Genomic DNA, 11,006 nt, shown 5'->3' with positions numbered 1-11,006 from the left:
TCTTGGCACCTTTCTTAAGCAAACACAAGATATATAGAAAATATCCATTAGTACAATGTGAGTAATTCTTGATAAATATAAATATACTATAAATTGATTGAACCCAGCTGTACCATTGACCCTCCATTTCTATGTTCTCTAATCAGACAGTAATACCGAAGGACAAAAGAAATGAACAAATGTATCGTCATCCAGTTGGTCAATACATGCATATCACCTAGTAGAACAAAGGGGGTCCAAAACTTAAATAATCTTTTCTACTGCACATACGTTTCACATGAAACAAAAACCTTCTCATGTCGATTAATTGCTATGCTTTCCAGTGTATGGCCACCTGTTTCCTTAAGCTAAAGATGTAGAAAGTCAATACATGCATATCACCTGGTTGGAGAAAGAGGGTGGAGGACTTACATAATTTTTTCTACTGCACATACTTTCCACATAAATCTGTTTATTTGTTTGCAGGGGCACACGTTGGGCTTCTGTACCTTACCAAGTGAATATATGGATGAGAGATTGACAGAGACTGACTTTTTCTGCTATATGAGCAAAGCCATGTGAGCATTCAAGGGACGCGGTCCCTCACAGCACACCCTATTTGAATATCCTCAAGTAGTACCAATCTTCCCAATATATATACAAACACAGTAATGGAGAAACGGGTATACCCCAAATCTTTACACACGCCCCCTTTGCAAGTGCTGGTTAGAACCTTCACCACGAGCAAGTCAAAATATCAATCATGGGTATCCGTTTTCCTTCCATGATTCTGAATGCCAAACAGAGTCTCAAACAGCAGTCTCTCACGAGAAACCAGACTGGTGTTCCAAAAGGCCATATCGCAGTTTATGTGGGAGAAATCCAGAGGAAACGATTTGTGGTTCCCATATCTTACTTGAAGCATCCTTCATTCCTGCATTTGCTTTGCCGAGCTGAAGAAGAGTTTGGCTTCAACTATCCAATGGGAGGTTTAACAATTCCATGCAGTGAAGATACCTTCATTGAGCTCACTTCTCGATTGAGTCACTCCTGAAACAAGAAGAACAAGAAGAACAAGAAGCAGTAGCCTCTACAATTTTGATACGAGCCTTCTCAAAATTTCACATTCTTTCCTCTTCCATCATTCTCCTCTCTCTCTCTCTCTCTCTCTCTCTCTCTCTCTTGTTTGGGATTCCATCCCATGATCGAATGTGTATATTTACCCATTTGTAAATTGGTGAGCAGAGAAAAAAATTCACTCCACCAAAACAGCAATTAGAAATGAAATTGCTGGTCATATGCGCTGCTTGGACTTGTTTTTGATGAGTATACTTTAAACTGCAGTGGAAACAGGGGATTGAGATTGAAAAAACAGAGATCGTTTAAGGGTGTTTTGCACCACTATGCATTGACTTTTACTCATGAGTAGAAGCTAGCTTTGACGTCTACTTTTGACTCTCACAGTTTAATTTCTAAGTTACTCATTAATAAGTTAGTTTAGTAAGTTAAACAAACACCATTTACATATTAAAAGGTAACATTTACTAATCATAAGTCTATGATTCACGAGTTATTTTCGAAGTCATTCCGAACACCCTAGACTAGGCATGTCTCAAAAGTAACTACCAACTGTAACGACCTGCTTAATTAACTTATTTTTTTTTTTCCATATTATAATATTCTACATGCTCTGATACCATACTGAGGAAAAACTCATTCATAAACCTAAGCAGCAAGAAGCGGAAATCATACAAACATAACCATAACCATTTTATATACAATATCAGAGTTCTAAAATGTTTTCCAATATTTATAGATATAACTGTATTCTCAAAATATCCTCAATTGGTGAGAGCTATACAAAAACGTTCCCAAAAATAATACTCACTCTTTGATAGGGCACTACAGACGCCCCTCTATTTGCGAGCCTGATCTGCTCGCCTACCTGGATCACCTGAAAAATGTTGCAACACTGGGATGAGCCAACGCTCAGTAAGAAGAAATATGCTATTACTAGTGTGTGGCCAATGAGCTACTACACATATATCATGAAATCTGTTTTCATATAAACATGAATAACTAAATACAAAAGTACAATACAAATAATAGAATACACCACCCATTTTTCCCTATTGCTTAACATGACAGTATTATGGTTATAATTCAAATACTTCTAGTGTATACAAGTATAGTTCCTGTTACTGTAAATCCATATGTATGTAATAGTAACTGAAACTGTTCCTTGTGGCTATCTGTGTATCATGACTTGCCCCCCTCATGACAGGGTTGTGCGGCTCGTGGGCTGGATTTACCCTGACTGGCCAACCAGGAATAAATCACTGAACTCTGTCAGTCGACCTGCCCACCTCAACCCATATCTGGATGGGGAGCCTAACCTCTTCAAGGGCCTAGGTGGTCGACCTTACCACGTATTATCTAAATAGGTGGTTGCACTAAGTAAGTAACATAGTATCTGTAGCAACGGTACCGTGCTCTGTAGCTACAAGTCCAACAGGGTCTGATATCATATAATATATATATATATATATATTTATATATATCTATCTATCTGATTTGTCATGATTCTGAAGTACTGAAATAATCATGATGCTGCATAAACTGTGAATGTAATTCATACATAATACTGAGAACTGAATAATCATAATATTGAAACTACATGATCAAATACTGAAATTTGTGTAATCATGGTATTGAGAATCATAAAATCATGCTACTGAAATATCGTATAGTCAACGTACTGAAATATCGTAAAATCAGAACACAAAATATCATAGAACATATCCTCGTACTACGTTTATATTCAAAAGCCACACGATACATTAATACATAATTTTCATCATTAAATAAAATGTATAATATTTTTAAAACTTCCTAGCATAGAATATTTCCCGTATTCTAACTTTGAAAAGCCCCTAGGAAAAACAAGCCTAACACCCGCAGGGCCTCCTACAAAACACCCTGAAACCAACATATGTTAGAACAAAATATCATTATTTTTCCGTCTATATCATTTCCTATAACTGTCAGAAAGCCAAAAACTAGCTAAAAGGTCTTACCTTGAATTTAGGATGAAATCTAACTCTGTTTTCCCGACGATCCGCTCCAACAGATGTGCAGAGAACTCCGCCAGGAGTGTCGTGGTAGCTTCGGATCGTCGATCCAGCGACTGGTGGGGCCGGAATCGAAGAGAGAAGGGAGAGGGAGTCGTAGGAGAGAGAGAGGAGAGAGAAAGCGGCGAGAGAAATGAGAAATATCCCGGGTTTCCACTATTTATAGGGACAGGTTCATCGATGAGACACGTCACCTCGTCGACGAGTCCTTCAAAAAATTCGTCGACGAGGCCTTGTGTTCGTCGACGAAATTCAGAGCAGCTCGAACCGTCTCTTGGTATTTTCTCGTCGACAAAATTCTGAAAACCTTCATCGACGAAATCTACAGCCTCCTTCTATTTCTATTTCTATTTTCTCTCCCTCTTTAATATTTAAAATGTTATTATTTTGCGGGTCACTACACCTAATGATTGAGCAGTCACCTTAAAATAATAAAAAATAATAATAATTGTTGGTTTTAAATAAATAAAAAATATTGTAATGTGCAGTCAGGTTTTAACTAGACAAATTAAAAGGGGAGATATCATGGGATCTAATTACAGGGTGTTCATGTGTTCTGTGCTACTACAGGAGAATTTGAACACATCCACATAGTATCAAAATCACCAGGAAGCTAGAAAAAAACCTTGAATAAACAATCATTGTAAAGCTGTGAATAGAAACTCACGGGTCTACTAGCTACCTTGTGCAAAAAAGCCAACATTTGAATCAATTTCACACTTTTTTTGGGGTCAATTAGGAAGCGTTAGCATCAAGGAAGTACTTGTGTGCGTGCTTGATATACAAGAGTGAGCACCAAGTTAACCCTCAAAGCTTATGTCATTAGGTTATGAGCCCTTCCAGGAATATAAGTCACTCATCTTCATCACTGTTTTTGGATATGGGACGACTCAAGGTGGATATTTCCAACAGGGAGTCCAATGGACATAAAGTTAGTCCATCTTCACTCTAAACCACTTGCTATCACTAGCCCATTACGAGGCTTGATCCTAAGACCTCCATATCAGAATAAAAGAAATAATGTACTGCAATAAAAACAAAGAGAAAAACAGAGTCTTTTGACTGAAATGAGATTAAAAGAGAAAGATGGAACATATAGAACATTGTGAAAAACTAATGAATTTGATAGTTGTATAGTTCCAACATGTGTAACAAGAACACATGTTCCATTTGGCAATTAACTGATGTGTTTATAACATAGGTAATTGTAGTGAGATGTGAAATAGAATTGACCATGTGATCAGTAGCATCACTATCACTTATCCATAATTTTATTACTTAGAAACAAAATCAGGTAAATTAATCATATCTAATAAACTCAAAGAGTTTGAAACAGAAGATGAGTTGCTCATAGCATTCATGGTTGTGGGTTGAGGTGTTTGTGAAGAGGGTTGCAGAAAAGAAAGAAGTTGTTGACACTGTTCTTTGGTGAAAGGAAACCGAGGAATGGAATTTGTGGAAGAACAATCTAGGTCATTGGAAAATAATGAAACTTGATGCACATAAGATGTTTTGGTTCTTGGATTCTGACGACATCCAGGTGGATATCCATGTAACTTGTAGCATCTATCAATTGTATGTCTAGTGAGACAACAACGAGTACAAACTGGCTTAGGACGTTACTTCTGACAATTCTTTGCCATCGTTCCAGTAACATTCTTGCTGAACAAAGTAACAGTTTTAGCCATCAAGGGTGATCCCACCCTCTATCAATGGATCACATTGGATCCATGAGCAGAATTTGTCCTCGAATATGTGTAAAAGAATCATTGAGACCCATAAAAAATTGAACAACATATTCTTTTTTATGTTGATTAATTACTGTTTTTAAGGTTTCACAAGAACAACCCAGATTACAAGAGCAACTAGGAATTGGTTTCACAGTAGAAAATTCATCCCATACAACTTTCAATTTCGTGTAATAAGAACTAACAGAAGATTGATCTTGAACTAATGAAGCAATATCTTTCTTGAATTGAAATAAACTGGAATCATTACCTTGTGTAAATATGATCTTCAGATTCTTCCAAATTTCTTTAGCAATCGAAGTGCTGACAATACTGGCAGCAATTTCCCGTGTAAGAGAATTCAAGATCCATGAAAGGACCATGTTTTTGCAACAAAACCATAGAATGTACAATGGGTCAGACTGACTTTTAGGCTGAGAAAACGTTCCATCCACGAAACCCGTCTTGTTCTTGGCATTGAGAGCTGTCAACATTGATCTACTCCACGTATAGTAGTTCTCACCATTCAAAGGTTGAGAAACCAAGATCGAACTAGGGCTTTCTCCATGATGAAGAAAATAAGGATTGGAAAAATCTTCAAGAAAAACACGAGAACCTTGCTCTGATACCATATTAGAATAAAAGAAAGAATGTATTGCAAGAAAAATAAAGAGAAAAATAGAGTCTTGGAGAGGAAAAATGAACAATAAACTTGTATTGTATTTCTTGCACACATTTTTAAATGAATCAGACCTCTATTTATACACATGAATTAATAACTAACTAACATAACTAATAGCTAACTAACAAAACTAATATACTGATAACAGATAACTGACTAACATATTAAAAACCATCGATGGTTTCAGACAAAACGTTAACGATTTCTTCCTGAGGTTAAAACGACGATGTAACCATCGACCAAACCGTCGACGGTTCTTTTTGAAGCCCAGCTTCCTTGTTTGTTTCCTCACCATGCTTTCCCTATGCATTAATATAAGTCACAACTTTACTACACTGGTCAATGGTTCAACTTCATGATTTAAAAGTTACAACCTAGGCTCCTTTACGTACATGCTCAAATTTTGAAAACTTGCAATGTTGTTTCTTCACCCTTTTTATTTTTATTTTATGGTCTGGGTATAGTTAATATCACTCAGGCTAATCAAGAAGATTAGTCTTGGAGCAACAAATATCCATCAATTATAGGAGAAGAAGTTACGGGAAAAGCTTAAGATCATCTCTTCTTTAATGTATTTGTTCCTAATTATAATGAAATTTTCACTCAATGGCAGCCAAAATAAAACAAACTAAAACAAATAAAGAAAAGAGGAAAGCTATCTCCCTCATTCCCGTTGCCATCTTTTGGTTTTTGTGGAGGTAAAGAAATAGGAGAGCTTTTGAAGATCTGCTACACCCTTACAAATTGAGTTTTTTCCCGTTTTATAATTAAAAGTATATAAAATATAAAATAATACTCTGAACAGGGAATTTTTTCCCAAAATAATGCTCACGTAATCTCGCAGCTTCATGCTGCGAGATTTAAACTGGTGGCCACTCCGCCATCGACGCGTGGCAAAGAACGAAGCAGGGGTAACGTGACGCGTGGCGACGGGTGAATAAATCTCGTAGGTCGAACCTGCGAGATTTCAGAAGGGAGCGAACGGGGAGGCGACGCGTGGCTGGTGAATGACGTGCTACTTGACACGTGTTGAATCTCGCAGGTTGGACCTGCGAGATTTGTTTTGCGCGCTAAAATCCTTCTTGAGGCTTCTCAGAACACATTTAGGCAGAGGAGAAGAGAAGACCTATTGCAGACGAAGCCTTCGATTGCAGACGACCATTGCGTGCTGCAGGTGACCGTTGGAGGTGCAGGTGACCGTTCGGGCTCGGGCGAAGGCGCGGCGAGACTATTTAAGAGCCGAAGATGGGGTATGTTATTTAATATTTTGAAAAATAACGTGAATATTTTATTTAGATTTACATGAGATAATTGTTATGTTTTCTGTTGGTTTGATATCACACGCCGCGTTCTGAGTATTTTGGTTCGTTGCTGCATCTAGAGGAAGGTTAGTTTTTTTTAATTAATAATGTCATTATAGTTTATGTCTTTAACGGTATTTGTATATGCGGAAACAATATAATCTGAAAATTTGAAATAACAAAGGAGGTTCAAATGAGATTAGAACATAAATTATTTTTTTTTTGAAAAAAATAGTTTGGAAAATTGAATGAAACCAATTCGTACATATATATATTTATATAGTTGTGTAGTTACGTACATATTGAGACGAAATTGTTCATATTACAAAATTATGTACATAGATTTATAAATAATAGTGTTAATTATGTAGTTATGTATGTGGTTAGATTTCTAAATAATAATCTTAATTATGTAGTTATGTACGTAATTTAATTTCTAATGATATGTACCTACTACTATAATTACATACCTACATATTTTTGACGTATCTAAATCGAACCAATTATATAATTACGTACATGCATGCATGTTAGATGGTTTTGATAATTGAACCAAACTATTAATTATGCTTATCTAAATCAAACCAATTAGATAATTACGTACATATTCAGATTGAATTGTTCATAATTAAACAATTAGGTACATATATTTTCAAATTATTATGTTAATTACGTGATTATGTAGTTTAATTTCAAATGATAGTTCGGTGTAGCCAATATTATAATTAGGTACATAATTTTAAGCATATCTAAGCTGAACCAAATATGTAATGTATGTTCATGCATGCTTATTAGTTTTTTTTATTTGGAAAATCGAACGAAATAAAATTACATGCGTACACGTAATTATGTAATTATGCATATATTATATTTTAATGGTCCATAATTATAAAATCATGCATGTAGATTTTAATATTATAATGTAAGAAATGCATAATACCTGCCCTGCCTTCTCAATTTTCATGTTGTTTCCATATGTTAGGGATTTCATTTTCTTGAATATGTTTTAATTATCCAACCTACCCTTCAGATTATTTTAGTAGCAAAGCATCAAACCATCAGCCTCAAGCTGCCCTCAAACTCAGCAGAGCCAGCGGTTCATGTTGACACAGGAATTACAAGTTCACACACAATGTTAGAGATGAACACTACACAAGTGGCCCACTATTTAATATGGGAAATGCTGATTTTGTCCCTGATTGAAACATGTCAAGGGCTGTTGTCCCCTATCCCTCTTGTGAGGGACATCCATCTTGCCAATTATTTGTCCATTTTCCAAGACCTAAAGAAAGATCTTGTTAACCCCAAAATGTCTTCACTTGATTAAGGCATGCCCTTTATGTGTTTTTTTTTCTTATCTTTCTTTAACTTGACATGAAAGCAGTAGATGTAATTGTCCTTTTGTGGATGACATTAGTTCGGTGTAGCGAATATTATAATTAGGTACATAATTTTAAGCATATCTAAGCTGAACCAAACTAGTAATGTATGTTCATGCATGCTTATTAGTTTTTTTTTATTTGGAAAATCGAACCAAATAAAATTACATGCATACACATAATTGTGTAATTATGCATATATTATATTTTAATGGTCCATAATTATAAAATCATGCATGTAGATTTTAATATTATAATGTAAGAAATGCATAATACCTGCCCTGCCTTCTCAATTTTCATGTTGTTTCCATATGTTAGGGATTTCATTTTCTTGAATATGCTTTAATTATCCAACCTACCCTTCAGATTATTTTAGTAGCAAAGCATCAAACCATCAGCCTCAAGCTGCCCTCAAACTCAGCAGAGCCAGCGGTTCATGTTGACACAGGAATTACAAGTTCACACACAATGTTAGAGATGAACACTACACAAGTGGCCCACTATTTAATATGGGAAATGCTGATTTTGTCCCTGATTGAAACATGTCAAGGGCTGTTGTCCCCTATCCCTCTTGTGAGGGACATCCATCTTGCCAATTATTTGTCCATTTTCCAAGACCTAAAGAAAGATCTTGTTAACCCCAAAATGTCTTCACTTGATTAAGGCATGCCCTTTATGTGTTTTTTTTTCTTATCTTTCTTTAACTTGACATGAAAGCAGTAGATGTAATTGTCCTTTTGTGGATGACATTAGTTCGGTGTAGCGAATATTATAATTAGGTACATAATTTTAAGCATATCTAAGCTGAACCAAACTAGTAATGTATGTTCATGCATGCTTATTAGTTTTTTTTTATTTGGAAAATCGAACCAAATAAAATTACATGCATACACATAATTGTGTAATTATGCATATATTATATTTTAATGGTCCATAATTATAAAATCATGCATGTAGATTTTAATATTATAATGTTAATTATTTAATTATGTCATTTAATTACAAATAATAGGTATAACCAATAGTAGAATTAAAAACCAACATAATTACGGGCATATCTAAACTGAACGAATGATGCAATTATGAATATGCATGCATATTAATTAAGAGAAAATCGAACGAAGTCAAACTACGTTCATAATTGTTTATGTAATTGTATAAATGTTCGAATTGAACAATCCATAATTATGTTATGCACGTAGAGATTTTAATTATTATACTAGTTACTTGCTCGTAGTATAGTTTTAAATGTGATACATTAAATAAATTACTATTATAAATGATTAGGTTGAAAATTTAAATGGGCCGATGGTTTAAGTGGGTAGACCCGTTTTATTAATTTAACTTTTGGGTCTAAATGGGTCACCCATTTATGACCCATATAATTACATGAGTGTACCCTAACCCATTTAAAGAATATAATGTGCACATTAATGTATTGAAAATTATTTTTGTTCACTATTCACTTAGCATACAACTTATACATAAAATTATTGTTTTGCGTAGGTCGTTTATATTTACCGGGCATCAATCTAGATGGCAGGAAGTTCAAGCAGTATTCCGGTTCCGGTATTGTTGTACATGAGGGGTAACATTATAACCGGCCAAACCGGTATTAGTTATAGTATTCCGCCGGTTCAACCTATTAGAATTGGTTATAGGTGTAAATTAACTAAATTGCATACGAAGATATACAAGTATTTGCAAATTGATCAAAATCAAAATGCATTGCGGCTAACCGCGAGATACCCGATTAAGGGGCATCATGATACAATCTTCTATGAGGTTGTTCCCGTAACTAGTGATTACGGTTTACGTATGGTGTTGGATGCACACTGCGTAGGGACGACATATTTGACTGTACAACTGTATGTTGAACTCATTCCTCAAATGGGTGTCGCCGCACATGGGCAGCCGGGAACGTCTATTGAGCACGTGGTTGAAGCGGAGGAAGAAGATGCAGATGTTGGTGGGATGCCTGTTGTGGATATGAACGAATGTCCACGATCGTCATTCGAGGCACAGACGTATGAAGGAACTACTATCCATACGAATTTTCATGGTGTTTGCGAAGATGTTTCAGCAGAACAACCAGGATCGTTGTTCGCAATAGCGAACAACGCGCTGGACGTGGGGATGAACATCACAAACGATGTTCATTTACAAGATGACACGTACGAGGAGGAAATTGGTGAAGGGACGAACGAGTTCCCCGATGATGTCGACCGACCCCCTCGTCAATCGAACGATGGCACGGATACGGCAGATTTCATGGACGAACCTCCTATGTATGGTGTAATTGACGTAGAGGCTGCAGATTTGTCCCATGGTGACGAGCTTCCTATACGGGTAACTCGTTGGGATGAATCATCAGAACTCAGTCAAAGGATGCTATTCGGGTCGAAAGATCAATTGATAGCTGCTGTGCGAATATACCACGCTCGAACGCACCATGACTTCTACGTCCTGCAGTCGACCCCACTATTATGCGTTGTTAGGTGTAAGAACTCTGAATGCAGTTGGAGACTGCGTGCGATGTATCGTCAGAAAACATCGATTCTTCGAAATCACTCAATATGGTGGTCCGCACACATGCTTGAATGAACTCCTCTCGCAAGACCATAGACAAATCACGTCGTCCCTTATTGCTAGTGAGGTTGTGAATATGATAAGGGGTGATGCGTCGACCTCAATCGCTACATTGAAAGAATTCATAGATCGTCATTTTGGCTATTCCATCTCATATAAGAAAATTTGGTTAGGCAAACAGAAGGCAATTGCCCAAGTATTCGGCAATTGCCCAAGTA

General features: G+C 36.2%; 1 protein-coding gene across 1 annotated transcript; it reads left to right on the top strand.

Annotated features, from left to right (window-relative positions):
• The first annotated feature begins 703 nt into the window (after positions 1-703).
• On the top strand, positions 704-1,276 carry LOC131154941 (auxin-responsive protein SAUR21-like). The gene has a single exon (XM_058107783.1). It carries the CDS (start codon positions 743-745, stop codon positions 1,031-1,033), a length of 291 nt encoding a protein of 96 aa, XP_057963766.1. The 5' UTR covers positions 704-742; the 3' UTR covers positions 1,034-1,276.
• The last annotated feature ends 9,730 nt before the right edge of the window (positions 1,277-11,006 follow it).

This window comes from Malania oleifera, chromosome 5 (genome assembly GCF_029873635.1).
Source record: "Malania oleifera isolate guangnan ecotype guangnan chromosome 5, ASM2987363v1, whole genome shotgun sequence".
Lineage (NCBI taxonomy): Eukaryota > Viridiplantae > Streptophyta > Magnoliopsida > Santalales > Ximeniaceae > Malania > Malania oleifera.
The sequence above is the reverse complement of the archived record's forward strand: the minus strand, read 5'-3'. Positions and strand labels throughout refer to the sequence as shown.